Genomic DNA, 21,242 nt, shown 5'->3' on the forward strand with positions numbered 1-21,242 from the left:
ACATAGACCAGTGGACTGCCGAATGTCGGCGCAATGACTTGGCTGCTCAGATCTCGGCAGTTGCAGTTGTCTCACCTCACTTCAAAGACGTGCCTTGCTGAAGGCTGGGGCTGAATGGATGACGTTACTGTATTCATCAGCATGCTGATTGAAATCAGTACAAATTCCGATTAACCGCCAGTCTAGTTCCGTAATTCGCCCATAGCGGACATCTAGGAGCTTGGCCGCCATGGGCCGCATTCTCGATTGGCCTTGCGAGATCAAGGTTGCCTATTTAGGTGATGCTGACCCCGGCTACCACTTATCGCTCCCCGTGGAGAGATGATAGCTAATTTTTGATTCTGGAAAATATAAGAGACACAGCTCTGGAGGCTATATTATGCATCAGGCGATTATTCTCACTCTGTTGCCGCTACTCGCTTAACAGGTAGCTGGGCAACTTACATCGTCTTTTGGTAGGTTAAACTCGAGGACTACCATCGGACTGGTTGTCCTATGCAACTTTTGGGTTGGATATGCTAATTCCGGCGGCTGATAGGTGGAGAGAGGCACTCAAACAAGCGACGAAAAACGGAAGGTTCCCTCCATCCCGCGTCACAGACATAGTGTTACACGGAAAGGGCCCAACAGATCGTGAAGCCCAATAAAGGGGTTTCAATAATACGGGACTTATTAGTTACACGGCTTAAATACGTGCCCAGGTAAGAGCCTTAGGTATAATTATTCTTTTTATGTATATATCGTGATCTTTATTCCCCCCCTTCCTCTTAGCAACTTAGGACCTTTAACATCCTACGAGATTATGATTGAATTGAGCCCCTTTTGCTCCAAGCCCTCATAATGAGCCCTTGTCACACATGGCTACTCGCTAAGACGGGATAGAGCCCATCCTTCAAGGGGCTATAGAAGGGCATGTGCTAGTAACGAACGACAACAACACCCTCTTCATATTTGGCCATTCTGCAAACACCCCCCCCCAAATGGACGACTGTAGAAGACACGTCTGGGTCTTGGTCACTTGGGGTGTAAAAGCTCCACGGATACTCCGCATGGGTAGCTCATCCGTCCGTCAATGGGTTTTGGATAGTATTGCGTATGAATTTTAACCCAAATAGATCCGTGGGGAAAGGCTGGGTTACCCACAGCTATCCATCAATAATTTTAGGTAATTTTAGGTACCCGCGGATTACCCAAGCATCCTACATATGAGAAAATGGATATCCCACGGATAGCCCACGGGCGCCCAGGGGCACTGGGGAAGGCTGTCATTTTTGGATTGCAGGAGAATCAGACGCCCATTAGAAGTAGAGGAGCTCTGTTCGATGCAGCCGACTCTGGAGCTATTACCCTGACATCGTATACGTCTTCCCTAGGGTGCTTTGGTAGTCAAACCCGCCAAAGAAGGCTTCACTCTTTATCAAGACCTAACCTCTCAAAAGCCTGTAGTCAATTCCTCTCGGACGCCTGCATCGTGTTTGGCAGCCCCGGGATCAGGCTGGTGGATGGATTTATTGACCACCTCAATGCGACCGCTATTCTCTTCATTCATCTGCCTGGCCAGCAAAGCGGGATGGCCTTGGTGTTCCTACTCTGGGGGCAGTCTAACCCGTCGGACAAGCTCCCATACACTGTTGCCAAGAGAGAGTCTGATTACGGCTCTCCTCAGTTCTATTTCGAGTGGGAGCAAAGCACGCCGGAACAATTATATGCAGGAAATTTACACAAACTACAAATATTTTGAGCAGAACAACATCGAGCCGCGCCGGACAACGAGTTGGTAACGACCAAGGCCAAGTGCTTATTCAAGTCGGCGGCAATCATTATGCTGCGCTTCCACGCAGCGGTATTCCAAAGCATTTAGTTCTTATATGATTCCACCCTTTTATGCGGAAACTTAAGCCCCCTCTTACTTTATTCACCTTTGCAAATAATCGTCTTGCGTAATGGTCGTCGCAGCGAGTTGCTGACATTACCGAGGACGATATCGGAGGGAGTGTAATACGGAAGACCAAATAGACGTATTGTAGGCAGGCTTGATGGAGGGACTGTTTCAAAAATGTTAATAACCTAAGGACTCTGCACCATGGTATGTACAAAGAAGCAACTATCGACGTAGCTGATGGAATCAAACTGCAAGAGACGAAAAGGGTCTGCGAAGAGTCATTATTCGAAACCAATGGAAAATCAGCTCACTCAAGAACATTATGAGGACCGGAAATGAAGAGTTATTCAGACCCAAGTCTACTATCGCCTAAACCACGGAAATAGCAGAGTTGGCCATACCTCAAAGAGTTGCTACAAATGGTGGAAATGGCGGTTTTACTGGTACAGATAACCATGGAAAGGATCAGAAAGAGGAGCTTAACAATTTGACGGCTGGCATTGCGAGGATGTGCAGGCATGTGAAGTTAGTCCGTCCGTGTCATGCATGCAAAAGGCTGAGGGACTTTGCCTACCTTTTGAAAAGCTTGCAAGAATATAGTATAGCCGTCCGCGTCTCTTACAAGTCAAAGACCGCGAATTTGTGTGCAACGATGAAAGTAAGGTCAAAAAGTTTGACGCAGCACTACCGGGGCAGCTCTTTATATACGCGTGGGACTAAGCACAACACGCCTCGTCTGACCAAAGCCTCGTCGTGCCTCTGAACCTTTGGTAATATCGCTATATAATCTAGCGCATAACTTTACGTACCCTATTGAAAGAATTATCTTGGCTTATATTTCTTTCTTAACAGCTACACAGTACGAACGGCTATTTGACTATTACAAACTTTGCGAAAATTACAACATGGCAATAAGAATAGATCAAGGCGTCTTGGATCTGGAGGGTTGTAGGGTCGTGCGATGGGTTTTGTTCCTCTGCTAGTGTAAATCGTGGCTATATTAGGAAGAGCTGGAAGCATTCCATGAACATTACAAACCGCAGCGCTCTCATACTAGAGGTGGAAGAAGAGGAGAAGCGCCGGTCTTTGTGAGACAGAAAGGCAATAGCCATAATCGCATTCGGCAATCGAAATTGGAACCTACTTGGTAAGTTTGTATTTCCTTCCCATGAAGAGGGCATCGGTTTGCCCAATGTTGAAGCAAACTATCGGCCCGAGTCGTGGCAACGGATGCCTTTATCAGGGTACATGTGGCACATGTAAGTGTGCTAAAGGTGAGCGGATGAATCCTCCAGCTTGCCTCAGTCACTCGGAGTACTACACTTATATCCAGCCAGTACGAGAGTCTAACGACAACACGGGCAAGTTTCGAGGGACATGCTTTTTTTAAAGTTTTTTTATTTTATTCAATCCACCTAAATGCTCGTGCAAGCATCGCATCGATCAAGGAACCCAAAGAACCGTACCATACCGCGCCATACACCATCAACGCATCACGCTGCGTAAATGCTAGTAGATTGGTGAGTAACACCAAAAAAAAGAAACCGCTAAAAGTCAACACTGTGTAGTAGTTTTGCCTCATTCCAGAGCCTCGCCGTATATCTACATGCCACCGAGGTACTCCGTCAGCCCTCAAGCCGGCTCCGTCTTGATAAGCACCTGCTCGCAGAGCCCACGGGAGCCCGAAGCATGCCTCGTTCCGCCTCTCCTGCCCAGCCGCCGCGGGGGACTGAAATTCCGCAACAAAGACGCCAGGTATCCCCCGTCCTTCTTGGCCTCTTTGGTGTCGATTCTATGTCTGGGCTGCAGCGTGTACTGGCGGAAGGCGGTGAAGTGGTTCCAGACCTTGACGCGGCACTGCGTCCGGCGCGCGTCAATTAGGTCGACAATGTTGACGAGGGTGTTCTTGAGGCGCCTCTTACACTCGGCCTGGGAGTCGCTCACGGGCAGGCCGACCTCGTGACAGAGCGCCTGGTATCCCTCGAGTTTGGCGTCCTCGGCGAGCCCGGGCGCCTGCGCGGCCTCGTGCTTGCAAAAGTAGTGCGTTATCAGCTCCTGTCTCAGGGCGATGGTGCGCTCCCGCGTGTACTGCTGGGAGCCGGGCTTCCAGTCCTGCGAGGAGGCGAGGCGGGCGAATTCATGCTCAAACGGCGCGTCGGCGTTGGGCGTGAAGTCTTGGAACTTGGCAAAGTGTGATTGGGACGCTGGCGGGGGGAACTCTTGTTTGATTGGCATTTCAGGGGCTGGATTTGCCTGCAAGAGATCAAGATGAGGATGGTGGAAAGAGGTCGTGCTTGTCGCGCGTTCTTTGTACTCATTTAGCGACGCGAGTGACGATGGAACGCGAGAATGAGCATCTCGAGCCCTCGTTGGTCATAATTAATTTCATTTCATGGCTTAGTCATGGACAACCCATGTTCATGTTCCCTGGCTGCAGAGCGGTTCAATGTTTCTTGTACAACCTGACGTGGGCCAGACCTTTCCCCCGTGCCACACATGACTGTGCCTGTGTATACGGAGAGGCATCTATGATTAGGTTTGTATTTCAAGTCCTCGAGGCAAAAGTCAACACATTCGATACAACGTGCGGACTACCTTTTGGGATGGCCTCTTGAAGGTAACAAGTTAACAATGCAGAGCTGTGCCGGAAGGTTGTACACGAAGCACGGGCCCTAACCCTAACCCTCCCCGAACGAGTAGCTATTGACATGTCGATATGCTTAATAGTATCAAAAACATTACGACAATGTACACCGCTCTAAAAGAAGTTTAATTGGCAACATTATATTAATCATATTGATTGAATTGACGACTGAACAACCACGTAAATTTGGGCCCCCTTATGCCTACATAACATCCATTGATAGTAAGAGCCCCTGAAAACTCCTGTCAAATCTTCTTCTACGCAGAGCCTGTCTACAATTATCCGATCAAACCGATTAGATCCCGGCGCCCGTCTCCCCCCTCAGAACCCACAGCAATCAGAGCGACCTGCCCATCCCCATTTGACCGCAACTTGATCGGCCCCTGGGGCCATTGGCCAGCCGAACCCAAAGATGAGCTCGTCAAAGACTGCAGCATGGCCTCATCCATCACCGGCGGCGCCCCGTATTGAACCTCGCGCCGTCCGCCGTACTGCGTCGGCAAATCATCCGCGTCGACAACGGCGGCCAGCGCGGCCGGCACCTGGCCCGGGTACAGGATTTCGACCTTGGACGCGGTCCGCGGGTCGATCAGCTTGCGGACGAAGCTCCATATCGCGCCAAAGTACGATGGCGCATTGACGGCCTGACGGGGCGACGTTAGCGGGCCTGATTAGACAATTTGATGCTCCTTTGCGAGAGACACAAGGTGTGTGTGGCGTGTACGTACGTATATCCGGTCAATGACCTCGGGGAAACAGGTGGACAGCAGCACGCCAAAGTCTTGGATGTACATTCGCAGGTTCCACGCTTGCTTCAGCGTCATGCCAGACACGTCGGCAATGTACACGGCGCTGGAAATCGCCGTGCCGGGCTGTTTCCGGTCGCGCATCGCCGAGCACACCGGGAAAACGAACCTGGTTAGATAGTCGTGGAAGACGATGGCGTGCTCCATTGCGCTCGACACGGCGGCGGCGCCTCTAGACACACTCCTGTCCTCGTTGTACCTCTGAATGACGACGTCGTCTAGGTGGCGGCTGTCGAAAATGCAGATGGGCTTGCCGGACTTGTCTCGACGGCCAGACCAGTGAGGGTACTGCATGTAGCGTGTCGATTAGCCATGGGGGCAGCATTCAAAGTGTTAGCCGGTGTACGGAGTATCTTACCAGCTTTCGTTTCTCTTCAAAGTCGCCGAGATCGATGGTGTCGTAGGTGGCAATCACGCCGGCCGACTGTCGAATAGCCAGTGCCTCCTTGAGCTGCTCATATGCGCGGTCGACGTCAAATGACTTGCCTCGGAGGAATCGCCTAGTGTCCGGTTAGCACGGAACGACGTGTCGATGGTGCCGGTGCATGACGAACAGCAGGGTGTGTTCGTCGGTGAGGCCGTCGATAAGGTCCCCGTGTTGCAGGCCCTCTGGTCTCTGAAGAAGCTTCTCCTGGTAGCACAGTTTGCTAAAGGTATCCAAGCATGTCCGCTCGTCGTCGGTGAGTGTGCCTGATGCGGCCTGCAGCAGTGACGTCTCCATGGCAGACGACGCGGGGTGCGTTCAAGGACAGAGTACTACTACTCCGTGGGTGGCGAGCAGAAGGCAAATAAGGTCGTGAACCCGCATGACTTGTGAACTTGTTTCGAGCGGCAGACGCTTGCTTTTTGCTGACCGCCAGCCGCAGTCTTTACATTCATATCTTGACGGCTCGTCACCTAACTCGCATCAGCCTCACCCCGCCACGTCCCCCCGGTCGCCTGGCTTTGCTTTTTCCTCCAGCCGTTCAGCCAAGGTGCTGGGCATGTCTTGGAAGACGGAGAAACATCCGTAGCATCCTTGAATATGCGGCGCCGCCACCGTCTCAATAAGATATGCTTACGGAGTACACATCTCTCAGATATGATGCTGGGGCAAGATTCAGGGCTCAATATGAGTCCTGGAGCAGGAGACTCTGCTTATCCGCTTGGCTGGCTGTTTGATGTGTCCGGTACTCTGTACAATATCGGCCATGTAGTCGCATCGGACGCAGCGGCCTGAATTCTGGGACGTGAACCAACACGATAGCTGCCGCCTGGGAAGAAGTTGGTTTTGTGATTGTCTCGGTTTGCGCATGTCACAATGTGACTGCAAAATGACCTAGCTTGTTCTGGTCTTTGGTAGCCATGGACATGGATGCAACCCGCCTATCGATTGGACCTCAAGATAAACGGCTGCTATCCATCGAGAATCAGCGTCTTTAATGAAAGCTACGGGGCACTCTTGAGTGCGTGTAATGATCGGTTGGGGCGTGGTCTGAAACAAGAAGCTTCAGCTGGTCAATTTCCATTTCTTGGATGGTTTACTCCGAACTGCCGATAACACGAGCTGGGGTGTTGGGGGCTGATAATGACTCCATGTGAAGAATACCAACAAGATGAGCAAGCTTCTAGCAAACTGACGCATTCCACCTTGATCGTCGAGGGAACACACTGAGCCGCATTCACTGCCCTCTAAACATGTGACAAATCAGTAGTGTATTTTGTACAGTCGCAATTCGTATGGCGAGCTATCGAATCAGACGTCAACATGTTGACCTGTATTCCTCCACAGACATAGCAAAAACAAGGGGAGACTTGCTACCGGCAACTCGGTACGTGGTATAATCAACGTCATCTCATCCAAAGACAGGGGTGAGTATGGCCCCTTTAAACTCCCAGACAGAAACCCAATAGGAAAAGAACTCTTCGTTCACGCTCGTCCCTCTCCACGTCACCCAGATACTGTCGAGCGGCTCCGCAGGTGCATGGCATGTTTCTCCCGTTCCGGCCGCTCCGCATAATGGTCCTTGCAGTAACACTCGGGACACTGAGTCCGCAGATCACGGCGCCATCTTTCCACGGCGGCAGCCCAGCCTTTGGCAGAGACTCCCCTGGTGCGGTGATACTTGCCCGCAAGAGGCTTCCAGTGTTTGCTCGCCCGCAGGCGGTACTGCAAGCAGTCGGTGCACAGCCCAAACTTGCGCTCGCCACCTGCCCACTTGTATCGGTCGACCTGGGGCTGGAAGCGCCGGATAAGTTGGTAGATCTCGTCGCAGGAGGATGGTAGAGTATATCTATGCTTGGCCACCGAGGGCACCCGAATCTTCAACATGGCCGACACCTGGACAAGGCGTTTGCTCGCGAGGGCGAGGCAGACTGCGTCGATTGGATCCGCCTCTTGAAAGATGCGAAGCAGGACTTCTGTCGGTAGGCGCACAAGAGGGCAGGAAATCACGGGCGTCCCGGACAAGACCTGCGGTCGCGACATGTCAGTATGGCAATAGTATATCGAGGTGGTGAAGGGGGGGCCTACGAACCTCTGGGGGCTGGGTGAAGCGCGTGCGGCATGATCGTTCTGGTGACCCCGAGCACATATTTTGGCGCAAATCGTGTGCATGATCCGGAGCGTGGATGGATATCAAACCCGTCGACTCGGGACTCGTGAGGCAGTGAATTGGAAATTCCCGCTTGGGCGGCCCGGTGACTGGGTTGTACGGCCAACATGATTGATGATGGAAGCGCGTGGAGCGCGCGCCGGAACGCGCAATCGAAGCGTCATCACGTCGGCGTGAATCTAAAAACCTCGACGCGGGTGCAATCGCGCAGAGTAGAGAGTGGAGCGCTGGCGTATACGAGCAGTCAATACTTGATGCGCAGACTTAATGCGCGGAGAAAATATGGCCAGAGAACCGAGCCTAGCAAGCTTGTCAACGGACGCAAGCCGTACATGTATCGAATTGCTCACCATCGGAGCGGCTGCTCGTCGACAAGGATGAGCGTTTGCCGCACGCACATGTTTCGCGCGTTGCGCTTGAATGCCCTGAAAGCACTACTGATTTACCAGTCCGGATTTCGAGCCGTGGCCGATTTTTTTTTTTTTTCGTCTCAAACTCTCACCATGGCAAACTGAGCTTCGGATTGAGTCGACTATCCCCATGCACTGCTTCAACTTGACAGTACAAGAGCTGGCACAAGTTCACGCTTGGCCATTTATCCGCGCGGCAGACAACTGCTACCCGAGTATTTCAGTGGCATCTATAAGGCTTACGCATTATTTTCCTTGACTTTGATGCAGTTGAAACTAAGAGATTTGTAGTACTTCAGAGACCTTTCAATGTTAGCTGTTTCAAGCCACTATCACGTCTGTCGTTTTATACTTGGCGTCTCTTCAACCTCGCCCAGAATATCCAGCCTACTCAGCCTTGATTCTGCTCTACACTCGTCAAGGGCCAAAAGGGACGCTCGGCTCAACACACGCTGTTCTCATCATCTATTATCCACTCCCGGAGCCTGATACCCGATACAATCAGGAAGCTCTTGTCCCGTCGGAGCAGACAACAACCTTGACGAGGTAAAAGACCAATTGCCACACTCATCCCCTGGACACCCTACCTCTTGGCCAAAAATCGGACTCGTCTGCCGCTCCGCCCCGTGTACGAATCTACCACCGACTCCTCCAAGCCCACGAGCCGCAGCCCATCACAGCCCTTCCTGTACTCGCGGTCCCCGACAAAGGCGGCAGGCGAAACCCCCTCGACCGGGCCGCGGGCAGCCATCGCCACGGGGTCATACCCGAGCACATGGTCGTCCGAGCCGACCCTCCAACGCCGCCACGTGCCCGTCACAGACGCCGCCAACGGCACCAGGAGAACCAGCAGCACCAGCCGCTCGTACACGTACACCCTAGCGGTGGCGCGGCTCGTCGTCACGACATCGCTGGCGTTGGGCATCCTCGCAAAGGCCCCCATGGTCGCCCAGTCAAAGTTGCGCTCAATCAGGCGCGCGACGTGCCCGGCGTCATGGGAGGCATCGTCGCCCAGCAGCCCCGCGGCAAACGGCTCCCGGTACATGTCGTTGAAGCCGGTGCCCACGACGCGCAGGGTAAACGCGTACGGGGACGTGGCGTTGTTCTCGCCCCAGGTGTAGGTGCGCACGCCGGCGATGGGAGACGAGTAGTTGCCCAGGAGGTAGCGGGAGCGCTGGAACGAGCCCCGATCCAACTGCGGGGGATTCGCGCCGCTCTGGGTGATGGTGACGTTTCCATACTGGACGAGGCAGCTGACCGTGTTGACGAGGGTTTTGTCGCCGACGCCAAAGTCGGCGCCGGCCACCCAGGCGCCGAAGATGGCGGACCACGAGCCGGGCGAGGTGATGCACGCGGCGGGCTTGGACGGGGAGCCGCGGCCAGACTCGCAGGCGTAGTCGAGGCTTGTCTTGAAGTTTGCGTAGACGGACGGCGCGCCGCACGTCAGGTTGACGCACAGGGAGGGAATGATGTCGCTGCACAGGTTGGTGACGCGGGCGGAAGCGGCGGGGCCGGGGCCGGGGCCGCACGACGGCAGGCCCATGTTGTTGGTGTTGGGGGCGGTGCGCGCGTTGCAGGCGGCGAGGAGGGCAGACGACGTCGTCGACACGCTGCACGAGTCGTTGGCGCACACGGGGGCCACGGGCGGCGCAAAGTTGCCGTTGGAGGCCTGCACGGCCATGCCGAAGACGAGGTCGCCCGCGCTGCCTCCGCGGGAGCGGTAGTTTCCCCGGTTGATCCAGGGGGCCCAGTAGTCTGCCGTGTGGGGTGACGAGGTGGACGAGACGGTGACGAGGTCCGTCTGCGAAATGCCCGCCAGGAGGACGGGGCTCACGGCGTAGACGGCGAGGAGGAGCACGCCGCTTATCTTGAGGAGCTGGAAGCCGCCGCGGACGGCGTAGGTGAGCCTCGCCAGAGGGGACACGGTCCATTGCGCGAGGTGTCTGGTCTCGCGGACAGTCAGAGGGCTGCCAGTGTGGCGAGGGACGAGCTTGAGCCAGAGGGAGTGCTCGACGCAGCGGGTGATGAGGGCGGACGTGGCGGCGGCGAGAATGGCGGTTATCAAACTCACGGCTACCGAGGGCTTGATGGACGACGAGCCGTCTACGTAGACGAGGGATGGGATACGGTATAGTTTTGGCTGGACGTAGAGTATGATGAGCAGAATGTAGCAGACGAGACTGACGAGGGCCAACGAGGCTGTCAAGAGAATATTCAGGAGCCTTCCCCGGCTATGAGGCACGACTTGAGGGAGCGCCGTCATGATGCCGAGTCTGTCCCACGGGGCAGAGTCTTGTCTAAGGATGCAGCGCGCATACAGTCCATGACGGGCAAGAGCTAGCAAATCGCGAGGCAGCGTAGTTATAAGCAATCAATTACTACAGTTGTGAGGACCAGTGTTCCAGGGCCAAGAGCGGCTGGGAGCTGAAGAAGCTGAAAAGCCACCGGCATCCGTGACTCAAATTGGCGTCACCACCTTATGGAGTGTTCAGCTGCAAGACGTTTGGCGGCTTTTGACTGGTCCTTTATCCGTCATATGATTAGAACGGCAGCTACCTTGGACGATTGGTGGTGTGGCAACAGTCATATAATATCTCAGTCTGGCCTGCAAAGGCTAGTTGATGCCTAGAGTAAGAGGCGGTATCTATCCAGATGGGGTGCCTAGCGAGAACGCTCAATATTATGATATATTGTCATCTCGGAAGGCACTTGGTAGGCAAGCTCCTCAGAAGATAAGAGACTGCTCCAAGGCGCTCGAGCAATTACAGTCTGTGCCGGATATACTTGCGCACTAGGAGGAGTGCACTGGCACACCATATTATCCATTGGTAGTAGAGTAGGGTGCGATAGGCAGGTTCTGGGTCGGGTTTAATAATTCATGTCTTCCACTTTAGGCCCCGTATTAGGATTGTTCAAAGGAATTCGTCTCTTCAAAGCGGTGCTACACAAGGTTCAAGATTCGGAGACGGTTATGATTTTACCTCGCCCGATTCGTCTAATCCAAGTATCAACTAGTGCTTTATAAATTTGAAAATGATCAAGTCTGTACATGATGAGTAGAAACGCTGCCCAAGCCGGCATCTTGAGTCTTACGGCTCAGGCCTCGGGAGCGCAATGAACAAACCAGGCTCATTGGCCGTCATAAACAGTTGGAACCCGCAACCCAAGCATTGCTTGCTCTTCATCCTCGACTAGCTAGTCTACCTCAAGTCTATAGTCGGAACAAGAAGAATTATAGGCCACAGCTATAGCCTTGCCTGCTCCTGCTGCGTCACTACTCTCATCGGAGGTCCGCCTCGACTTCCATCACCCTCAAGATATTCAGTGAGATTCCGGTCTGGCAGCCTCGCCCTCCATTTATTGCGCAATGCCAGAGGCGCCTTGTCCTGCAGGCAGTCGGCAATGTGCTTTCCGAGGACCGGGGCAAATTTAAACGCGCTACAGAATGGTCAGTTGGGTTCCGACTCCCGCATGTCAAAATTGGAAACCAAGGGAAACTTACTGCCCCGAACCGCCCGTCGCCAAGAACAAGCCCTCGATGCTAGGGTGGTAGTCGACAACAAAGTCCCCCCTCGGCGTATCCGTGTACCAGCACATGCGAAGTTTCGCCCAGGCCCGGTGCGCAAATTCCGGAAAGAAGAGCTTGACACCGTCCCGGAGAGCCGTCTCAGCATCCTCCGGCAAGTAGCCCGAGACGGAATTGTCTCCCCCCAGGTTGGGAGACGACACGACGTTATTCTCGGCCGTCTGCACACGGGTCGCGAAGCCGAAACCGTGCCGGGCAAGTTTCAGCATGTGGCTGCCCGGCGTGGGCGGGAAGCAGAAGACGCCCGTGTCAAAATTGATCATGACGGGCATGCTGCCGAGCCGGGCGGCCTCTTCGGGCGTCAGTTGGATGAATCCTACCGGCTGTCCGGTGGCGAGCAGGCTGAGGTTGAAGTCGGGCACGACGAGGTTCGTCCAGGCGCCCGTGGCGAGAACCACGGTATCAGCAAGCAGCCTGTTGCCCGTGACGGTCTCTACGCCCACCACCCTCGAGCCGTTTTTGATGAGTGATGCCACTGTTCCTGCGGCTCCGGTGAGGAACGAAACGCCCGCCTGGCTGCACCGCTCGGCGAGGCCCTGCACGGCCGCGCGCGCATCGGCCCATCCGCCCAGGACGTTGTGAACGACCGTCATGCCGTTTAACTGCGCCTGGACGCCGGGGTATAAAGTCCCGACCTTGGCTTCTGCTTCGCTGGCTTCGAATACCTCGACTGGCTGGGAGCGGCACTGGCTGATGTACGGGTGGGAGCGGCAGGAAGACAGCATTAGAAACCCGGAATGGTAAAAGTGCGACGACCAGTCGGGGTTGTTTCGCCATTCTTTCATGGCGTCCACGGCTAGAGATCCGTAGAAGGAGTCGGCGTAATCGGCGCGAATGATGCGGGACACGTCGACGCTGCTGCCGTCGGGAACTGGCGGTGCGTAGCGGTCGAGGACGACGACGTTGGCGTACTTTCTGTTGGCGGCGAGTTCGTAGGCAAGACTGAGGCCAAAGATTCCGGCGCCGACGATGATGAATGGATTGTCTGGGACGGTTGGTGGGGGCATCATGAATGTAATGTCAAGTCACTTGGAATGGGACGAAAGGTTTCAATGTTAGTTGACAGGTCGAGTGGCTGTGCGAAGCATCAATATTTGCCGGGTCTTGTACGTTTGAACAGCAGGTAAGCCAGAGCATTGCCTGTCAGACTTATATGCAAAATATGAGACAAAACAGGTCCCTGTGAATGACCAGGCACAAGATCTGGTTGTTTTCCGTGCTCGAGTCCACTTCCAGCTTCCATATTGTAACAATAGTTCGGAGATGGCAAAACTCCGTGGCCATTGTCTTACAACCAGCAAAAGTTGAGCAAGAAGTGGGGACGGAGACAGCAAGCTTTCCGTCCCCGCATCGGAATTCAATGTTTCAACGACGTTCTTCTATTTGCGACTACATCGGCTTGCCCAATACATGGTCACATGGATGCAAGTATTTGATCGGAAAATGGACCGACCCCAGTTACCTCCGAGAAAAAGACCCCGAATTCGGCGCTCGTGTGAGCAATGCAGGCAAGTCATTGTACCGGACCCTGGCACGTTGCCCTTGTCACCCAACTAAGCCGACATGGCAGACACAAGAAGGTCAAGTGCCCAGCGGAGAAACCCTGCTGTTCGTATTGTCGCCGACTTAATCAAAAATGCATCTATCTTCCGCGAACTGCGCCAGATGGAACGGCGCTGGCTGCCCACGGAACTGCCAGGTGAGTGGTTCACGCAAAGTCTTCCTCTTGACTGGGACCAGGCACAACTAGTATAAAACATTGGCTCACTGGGAATACAAGTTTTACTGGAGAGCGTGAATCTCAAGGCACTAATACAACTCCGCAAGAGTACGAGACTTGGTACGTTTGCCGCACTTGGACCCTTGGGCATGCAAGCATCTCATCCGTGGCATCGATAGGCGATCCGACGATCCCGAGCCGTCGGCAGGGGCTCTTGCGCACTTTGTGAAAATCTACCGGGACAGGATATACTTCCAGCCTCTACCGTTATTCGATCCGCAGTGTCTCAAAGACCGGCTCCATCTGTTTCCGTACTATCTCCGATGGAGCTTTCTTGCCCTCGCTCTGCACTTTTCAACCCATGAATTCTACGCGGGAAACGAATCCGAGGCCACCGCCCTCTACACAACATCTGCGCGTGGTGTGGTCCAGGAACTATCCACCGAGGGCGTCGTCAAGACGGAAGTCCTGCAGTCCCTGTGTCTGCTGGCGCTGTGCGAAATACTAGGTGAGCCCTCAAGTTCCACCGACAGCACCACCAGTCTATCCGGGCTCAACTAACCCAAGAATGCCCAGACGGCGAGTACGCCCGCTCGTGGATGACAATGGGCGCCGCTTCTAGACTGGAATCGCTGCGCCTCTCACAATCCCGCCACATGCCCAGCGCACCCAACAGCGACACAATATCCCGATGCCACTGGAGCATCTTCGTCCTCGAAAACATGTTCACGCCGAGCCTCGTGCTGCCGGCGCGGAAGCCCGGCCGGCCCAAGTTTCCAAGCAGCCCGGACGCCCCGGCCCCCATGGCATCCCTCACCGTCGCAAGCAGCCACAGCCACTGCCCCGACCTCTCCAGCAACGTGCAGCAGGACGGGAGCAGCCCCGACCTGGGCATCAACGCCAACAGCCTACAGCTCATCTCCATCTGGGGCGACATCGTGGCGTACCTGCAAGACGTGCGCTACGGGCTATCCGACATGCCGTGGTTAAACACGTCTCGCCACGCCAAACTCGAGGTGAGCTTCTACGAGTTCGAAGTGCGCGTCTCGAGCCTGCACATGCTTCGGCACGCCTCGTTCCCCGATCGCCTAATGGCCGAGATCGACGACAAGCGAGAATACTGGATGCCCTGGCTGACAATGGAGATTCTGCACCACGCCTCCAAGGCGGCGTTGAACAACCCCTTTGTTCAGCTGTTTGCTCTCCGCGGAAGCAACGCCAAGGCCCAGCCGGGATCCTATCTCCAAAAGACCATCGACCAAGCTCTCTTCAACTACGAATGGGTAGCTCGCATCGTACAAATGATTCAGGGGGCGTCTTTTGAGCTGTGCGATCCTTTGATAGGGTCGGCCGTCGCGGCAACGGCTACTATTCCCTGGATATTCCAGTTCGCGCGCGACGAGACGGTTGCTGTCAAGGCTGGGCAAAATCTAGAATTGTTCGAGACGTTTCTGGACGGCTTGTCGCTGAGGTGGCCGCACCTCGGGATCAAGGTATGCGTTGGACCCCTGTTGGCCGACGGAATTGGACTGACGTCGATTTATTCTAGCTCCAGACGCTTCGGGAGCTGAGGAGCCGGAGTCGAAGCGAGGATGAGGGCGGCGCGACAAGTACCACGATACGCTTTCAGCCGGACCTTGTTTGGCGTCTGCTCTGCGCTGGCTTTCCGCCGGAAATGGGGGCGCCGGATGAGTCGTCGACGACTGGACACGGTCATTCAAATGCTACGCTGCATGTTACTACGCAGTATGTGCATCCGCTGATGGATCCTCCGCCGCGCCGGCCGATGGATGACTCCAACATGGAAATCTTTTTTGACGCGTCTTTTGACGGGTTTGATGCGCAGTTCCCAGAGGGCTTTTTTTCGCAAACTCTGTTGGGGGGGGTGTTTTGATACATGCTACCAAGATGTACTTGAGCACTATTCTATGGTATAAGAAGACAAGTCTGCCACGGGGCTGGGATGACAAAGGTACAAGAAGTGTCAAGTATAGAGTTTTTTGGCCTTGGGTGAGATTCTTTGGTCCTGAAATGATGACGTTGCCGCACATCTCGTGTTACGACTGGATGTCGCTGACGCCTGTTTGAAGAATAGTCGGAAGCGGGCTTAAGGAAAGGAACATTGAAGCCCTACATATGTAGTTATAGCTGACCGTGCCGTGGTCCCCATTTTCCTGTTCGTGGGATGCCAGCTCTTTCCCTGGCCAATTACCCTCGATTTTTTCATGATAATCCTTTTTAGTTCAAAAGTCCCTCTAGATCACTGCTATATTACTTCAGGGTGTGCGGACTTGGCTCCAATTAGATGCTCAAGCACGCCGATTTTATTGAATAACTACGTGATATCTATTCGGTCTCTGCATTTACACTTGTCATTGAGCCCCAAAAAACCCCACATGTCACCCAATCGAAATGTAAAACTTCGTCAAAGCTTAATTTTATGCTTATATGCAATGGAGAAGTCGTTCGACAGACTAGTATGCCAATCAGACTCATTGTCCGGGTTGCCAAACAGAGCCAGAGCGTGGAGGGCAAACTGATACCGGCCAGGAGGTGCGTACTGGCCGGGTGCAAAAGATCCATTCCAGTGGGTAATGTTGATTGTATCACTCTGGCGAGAGAACAAGCTGAATGGGGATCCCGAGAGTTGACCAATGCACTTGGTGCCAGCAAACTTGGTGACCATTTCATCGAGCACACAAGCCTGACTCAGGTCGGGGCCTGCTTGAGACGTATTCTGGGGTTTGAAATCGGGAGACGACGAGCAAAGCGTGAGCGGGACCATGTCCAGGCGCAGTTTGGGAGAAGCGAGGGGGAGGTGAATTGCGACGAATACTTTGTCGAGGCTCACCCCAGCATCCTTTCGCTCAACCGAGTTGGATGGCCCTGGTTTCTGCCCGCTTTGCGGATCGTTGAAGACGAATGCATCGGTACTGGGGTATGTCGATTCTCCATCAGCTCCGGCAATTTTGAGCACCGGCTTGCCAGGATAAATGCGCCCAGCAGAGCGAAGAGCGCCGGCGAGACAGAGATAGGGGATGCTCAGGCTGGTACTGTCGGTGCCATTGACAATTACCTAGCTGGACTAGATGGGCAGGCGCTCAAGTTCAAGGCCAGATGGGTCGGTAGCCGTAACTTCAATGGTTTCCGAGGCTCCAGGGCCGAGAACAAACGAGTCTTTACCAAGCTTGATATCAGCTTTGCCATTAACAGACTCTGCCTTGATAGGATCAGGCTCGAAGAAACTCGGTTAGGCGGTATACAGCGTCGTAGCATGCTGGCTAGAGAACTGGTAAGTGACTTGAGACTTGGCCATGTTAGTAATGCAAAGGCTAATAGTCGCAACCCGGTGGTCCGTATCGTTAAACGATAGGGTAGGAGGGTCTACAATCGTGGTAGTATGAGCGGCATCCCACTCGTTAAAGTAACACCAGTATCGATTATAGCAACCTTGATTCCAGTTCCCGTGAATCCTTCTTTACGCATCTTGTCTACCTGCGTCATGGCAAGGTGCCAAGCGTCATTCCCAGTATCCCTAGACTGGTGCGGTTCAGAATTCCTTCCAGTTGGTCGCAGCTGCCCTCCAGCATCACGCTCGAGTTCTGATTTTATCTCAGCATTGGGAGATATATCATAATCCTCCGCCGGGGCCTTTCTATCCATGCCACTGGGGACACTGCCGACCGAAAGGCCGTAGAAGAAGCGGGAGTTGAACTTGTCCAACACCTCACCGCCCGCTTGTTTGATATTGTTGGCGAGTTTTTCAACCTCGTGGCTGTTTTTGCATTCGATTATGAAGGAGCCTGTAGCTGTCTTGCCATCATTATTGCTAGAGATGGGAGCCATTGCTTCCGGGATCGAGGAGATATCCGAGGCGGCAAGCCACACGAGCGCGGGTATCCAGGGACGAACCATGGCTGCCAATTATTATTCCATTAGTTGATTGACGATTTTACGCTGGGAGAAACGGTTGATCCAAGTTGGATGAAGAAATTGCGTAGGAGGACCTTGTAGGAAAATAGGCAAGTCCAGAGAATCTTGGTAATCTATTATCTTGACGAAAGGTCAGTTGCATCATTTGAGTTGAGAGACAACGCTTCGACTACTCGACCTTTTACGCACGTCTACATGGGCCACAGTAATATTGTATTCAACAATGCTCGGCTCCTATCTGGTACCCGGTTACCGTTGTCCCACTTGCCGAGCTACTCATGACGTTAAAGTCAAAATGACTCGAACTCGTAAGATAAATGCTCGTGGCTGGGCAATCTCGCTTGCTACCCTGTCTAAGCTACGACTTGCTATCATTTATAATCTAACCCTGTAAGTTTAGCTACTAGTTGCTATTAATAGAGTTTGCAAGGCTTGGGGGCTTTAATAAGATATCGTCTAAAAATTAGTAATATGCTATTTGGAGTAAAAGATAATAAAAATAGTATATTTTATGTAAAAAAAATCAATATCTTACACCCTAGTTAATAGCTTATATATTATTATAAGGCATGTTATAATCGAGCTTTACTCGGCTAATAGAAGCGAGATTAAAAGCCCTTTATAAATAGCCCACACAAATAGCTATAATAATTCAGAATTCATTATTATTAATCTCTTTTTATTTGTAAGGTTTTTTTTTACCCGCACGTACCACTTAATAGCTATTAAGGTATAACCTTATACGTGCCTCGCAGCTAGCCTTACCTATTAATATCACAAATAGTTCAACTTTCAGGGGTTATATTATACACTTAACAAATAATTTCACCCTTTAGATCATGCTATAGAAATATCCTGATTATCGCATGATAGAGCATAAATATAGCTCGGCTACATAGCTCCGCCTAATTATTACTCGTTTAGCTTTGGTTTTCCCCTCTTATTATTATCACGCTCTTAGTTAGCTTGCCAGACATGTATTCCAGATCGCAAGTCTCGTCAAATATTGAATTTTAACCTTGAATTTAATTTTTAAATACTTTTGTGTATTTATCATGTTCTCAAGTTATTTGCTACCCGAAGTTGAAATAAGTCTGACAAGGCCACAAGTATAAACAGAATTGGGAATTTCTAGTTGCTAATAGCGCAAATTATTCCAGCAACGATTACAACTGCACTACAAATTCCAACGCGGCTCACAGGTCCCTGTTGAATCCTAAGAAAATATAAACAATCGTTTTAGTTTACAGTGAGCCAGGATTCCCCATTTTCTAATAGTGTAACCATTCATCAATGTGACTTGTGTGACAAGCGCTAAAGGCTTAGAGCAATAACTCAATTCATCTAATAACAATCTTTGGTAGTAAAGGTCCTTGGTTTTCCATAAAGCCTAGTTGACCAAAGAGCTCTTTGAATACACGAACTCGGTGAGGCTCTTTGCCTTAGGCCCTGCAATCGTAGCCCTCGTGTAACCGTGTGATAACTTGCACGCACGGATGGAGAAACTGTAAGCATGGTGGTGGGATGCCTAGTTGTCATGTTGGCTACGGGCAGAGCGGACGAACAAGTTGTGTGCCGTCATAGCCGATACATGACCCGTCATGCCTCTGAAGCTGAAATCAGATTGGCCACAAATACTGCACTGATAGCGACCAAGGTGCTTCAGAGTGGTGAGTCACATCATGAATCTTACATGTCTTTGTCCTTCGTTCTAATTCCGGAGCACAATTTGCTGGGCTTTCCCAGGCAGCCGTTTCGAACTGCAAAAGACGCACCAACTAACCGTTGCCGGATTTGGTTTGCAAGTCAGCCTTGTCCGGAAAAAGGTATACAGCCTGGTTTCTCAGGAATTGAACAATGCAGGTATGCATGTCCCTGCATGGGTCAAGACGGTGCAAGTGCAGTCAGTAAACCAACAGCATGAAAATTAAACCAACGACATTGCCAAGCCGTTGGGTCTGTTCAGTAGTTTTTTGAAATTCACTCTCACCCATCCATCCGTGGTGTTCTACTGCAACGGTAATTGGCTACGGAACTAGCTCTTGTCATACATTTCCTCGGAGACAAGGCGAGGGACACAATAACAGCATGGAACTGAAAGAACGTACATGCACATATGTAGAATAACACGGGCCAAGAAGCTGGTCGTATGATCATCGAAGGGGTCGTCTGTCACGTTTTTCCGCGGGAATGCGTCAACTACCTAACAGTCCGGATGTCTACCAACGACCATAGCGTTGTCAGCATTTACACCCAAGTGCGTCATGTCCTTTGTATATGTCGTCCATTGGGTGACGGGCACACCACCAGACTTCACTGCATAATTTTTCTCGGGGAAGTGCATCATGGGCGGTGGCATGTCGGCCGTTCTTGCCTTGGTCAAGGGGCTGTTCGAGCACGGCCTCATCCAGGTGCCAACAACAAAATCAGGCAGGTTTCATAGGACGCAGCTGATCAATTTGTCCCGGCATGGTATCAGGTGAGCTCAATACGTATAATTACTGTTCATCACCCGAGATACACAGCGAATTTCTCCAAATTGGCTTTTGGTGCTGTTATTTAAGACGCAAATCCATTTCATGCTTCTGAACCGGCTTCGTTAATACTAGTCACAGAAACCCAATATCACCAGATTCTTGGAACGAAAACATGAATATGTATGTTCTTCTACTTCACGAAACTTACTAGTCATTAATCAACAACAGAGCAGCATATAATCCCGAAGACTACAGCTCGCTTCCTTCCCTCAGCGCAGCGTTCCAGCAGCTCCAACATAAAGGGGGAGAAAGCATTATTACGGGGCCTATTCGCGATATCTTTCTTAGCCATGGTGCTCAGGATGCGTATGGCATTGCCCTGTTGCACAAGCATTTTGACATCCGGCCAACAGATCGTCTTGTGGATATCCAGAATGTATCATCCCCTTGGGAGACAGGTGGCGATATCGAACCTGTCTTAAAGAAATATCATGGTGTTATAATGCCCCGGTCACTGAGATTCTCCAATGGGATGTTGAAGCCTTATGAATTCGACTTCGTGGAGGAGGAAAGATCAATGAATATGGACGAAAACTTCCTGGAAAAGCTACTACAGTTCCTCCAACATAGTGAACTAGATCAAGTCTTGGGTCTAAGGGTACTGGATTCGCGCGACCCAGGCGCATCCATTGAAGTTACAGAACGCAACTCAAACATAATGATACCTCTAGGGGCTATCGACGAGGCAAATGTTATCCCTGCAATGTGGGATTTTGGCCCGGAGGAGGATCAGAGATGCCATTGCAGCGAATATTGCTATACGGATAACAAAGGCAAGCACTCTGGCCAAGGTAACCATGGATGTGGCTAAGATTACAGTCTAAAAGGACAGGGACTTTCCGGCGATCCCCTTCTGGCCTTGTCTTGTAGCTTATTATTTCTTACAGCCTCTCCTTGTCTTTCTTGATTAGCTATACGCAGAAGAGACCCTCGATGCTGGTTTTCCCACCGGGTTTTCCCAGCTTCTTTATGCAAATGCAGAGGGATTTATTAAACGAGATATCAACCTGTTAGATCCGCAAGTGAAAACTGATTCGCTCCGCTAGTCCCTGCCCCACTATTCTTGACCCTGTGAACCTTTTTTTTTCCGTCTCATTTTCTTTCTTAGCAACTTGACACTACAGTGGCTT

General features: G+C 52.2%; 9 protein-coding genes across 9 annotated transcripts; 3 read left to right on the forward strand and 6 right to left on the reverse strand.

Annotated features, from left to right (window-relative positions):
- Positions 1–1,213: 1,213 nt before the first annotated feature.
- G6M90_00g055160 (uncharacterized protein) lies at positions 1,214–1,741 on the forward strand (the record flags this gene model as incomplete). The annotated part of the gene is made up of 2 exons (XM_066130595.1): positions 1,214–1,374; positions 1,447–1,741. The coding sequence occupies 2 exons, from the start codon at positions 1,214–1,216 to the stop codon at positions 1,739–1,741; spliced, it is 456 nt and encodes a 151-aa protein (XP_065986856.1).
- A 1,773-nt stretch (positions 1,742–3,514) lies between these two features.
- On the reverse strand, positions 3,515–4,117 carry G6M90_00g055170 (uncharacterized protein; the record flags this gene model as incomplete). Its single annotated transcript, XM_014685404.1, has 1 exon — positions 3,515–4,117. The coding sequence occupies one exon, from the start codon at positions 4,115–4,117 to the stop codon at positions 3,515–3,517; it is 603 nt and encodes a 200-aa protein (XP_014540890.1).
- A 687-nt stretch (positions 4,118–4,804) lies between these two features.
- On the reverse strand, positions 4,805–6,053 carry SFH11 (Phosphatidylinositol/phosphatidylcholine transfer protein SFH11; the record flags this gene model as incomplete). Its single annotated transcript, XM_014685403.1, has 4 exons — positions 4,805–5,170; positions 5,255–5,620; positions 5,691–5,832; positions 5,887–6,053. 4 exons carry the CDS (start codon positions 6,051–6,053, stop codon positions 4,805–4,807), a joined length of 1,041 nt encoding a protein of 346 aa, XP_014540889.1.
- Positions 6,054–7,262: 1,209 nt separating this feature from the next.
- G6M90_00g055190 (uncharacterized protein) lies at positions 7,263–7,905 on the reverse strand (the record flags this gene model as incomplete). The annotated part of the gene is made up of 2 exons (XM_014685402.2): positions 7,263–7,784; positions 7,849–7,905. 2 exons carry the CDS (start codon positions 7,903–7,905, stop codon positions 7,263–7,265), a joined length of 579 nt encoding a protein of 192 aa, XP_014540888.2.
- A 1,014-nt stretch (positions 7,906–8,919) lies between these two features.
- Positions 8,920–10,599, reverse strand: G6M90_00g055200 (uncharacterized protein; the record flags this gene model as incomplete). Its single annotated transcript, XM_014685401.1, has 1 exon — positions 8,920–10,599. One exon carries the CDS (start codon positions 10,597–10,599, stop codon positions 8,920–8,922), a length of 1,680 nt encoding a protein of 559 aa, XP_014540887.1.
- A 982-nt stretch (positions 10,600–11,581) lies between these two features.
- On the reverse strand, positions 11,582–12,929 carry fap1_1 (L-pipecolate oxidase; the record flags this gene model as incomplete). Its single annotated transcript, XM_014685400.1, has 2 exons — positions 11,582–11,774; positions 11,839–12,929. 2 exons carry the CDS (start codon positions 12,927–12,929, stop codon positions 11,582–11,584), a joined length of 1,284 nt encoding a protein of 427 aa, XP_014540886.1.
- A 556-nt stretch (positions 12,930–13,485) lies between these two features.
- Positions 13,486–15,536, forward strand: G6M90_00g055220 (uncharacterized protein; the record flags this gene model as incomplete). Its single annotated transcript, XM_014685399.1, has 5 exons — positions 13,486–13,621; positions 13,750–13,762; positions 13,822–14,150; positions 14,219–15,135; positions 15,192–15,536. The coding sequence occupies 5 exons, from the start codon at positions 13,486–13,488 to the stop codon at positions 15,534–15,536; spliced, it is 1,740 nt and encodes a 579-aa protein (XP_014540885.1).
- Positions 15,537–16,067: 531 nt separating this feature from the next.
- On the reverse strand, positions 16,068–17,557 carry G6M90_00g055230 (uncharacterized protein; the record flags this gene model as incomplete). Its single annotated transcript, XM_066130596.1, has 3 exons — positions 16,068–16,718; positions 16,779–16,877; positions 17,093–17,557. The coding sequence occupies 3 exons, from the start codon at positions 17,555–17,557 to the stop codon at positions 16,068–16,070; spliced, it is 1,215 nt and encodes a 404-aa protein (XP_065986632.1).
- A 2,363-nt stretch (positions 17,558–19,920) lies between these two features.
- Positions 19,921–20,923, forward strand: G6M90_00g055240 (uncharacterized protein; the record flags this gene model as incomplete). Its single annotated transcript, XM_066130597.1, has 3 exons — positions 19,921–20,054; positions 20,191–20,232; positions 20,281–20,923. 3 exons carry the CDS (start codon positions 19,921–19,923, stop codon positions 20,921–20,923), a joined length of 819 nt encoding a protein of 272 aa, XP_065986818.1.
- Between the last annotated feature and the right edge of the window lie 319 nt (positions 20,924–21,242).

The sequence above is a fragment of the Metarhizium brunneum genome, chromosome 3 (assembly GCF_013426205.1).
Source record: "Metarhizium brunneum chromosome 3, complete sequence".
Lineage (NCBI taxonomy): Eukaryota > Fungi > Ascomycota > Sordariomycetes > Hypocreales > Clavicipitaceae > Metarhizium > Metarhizium brunneum.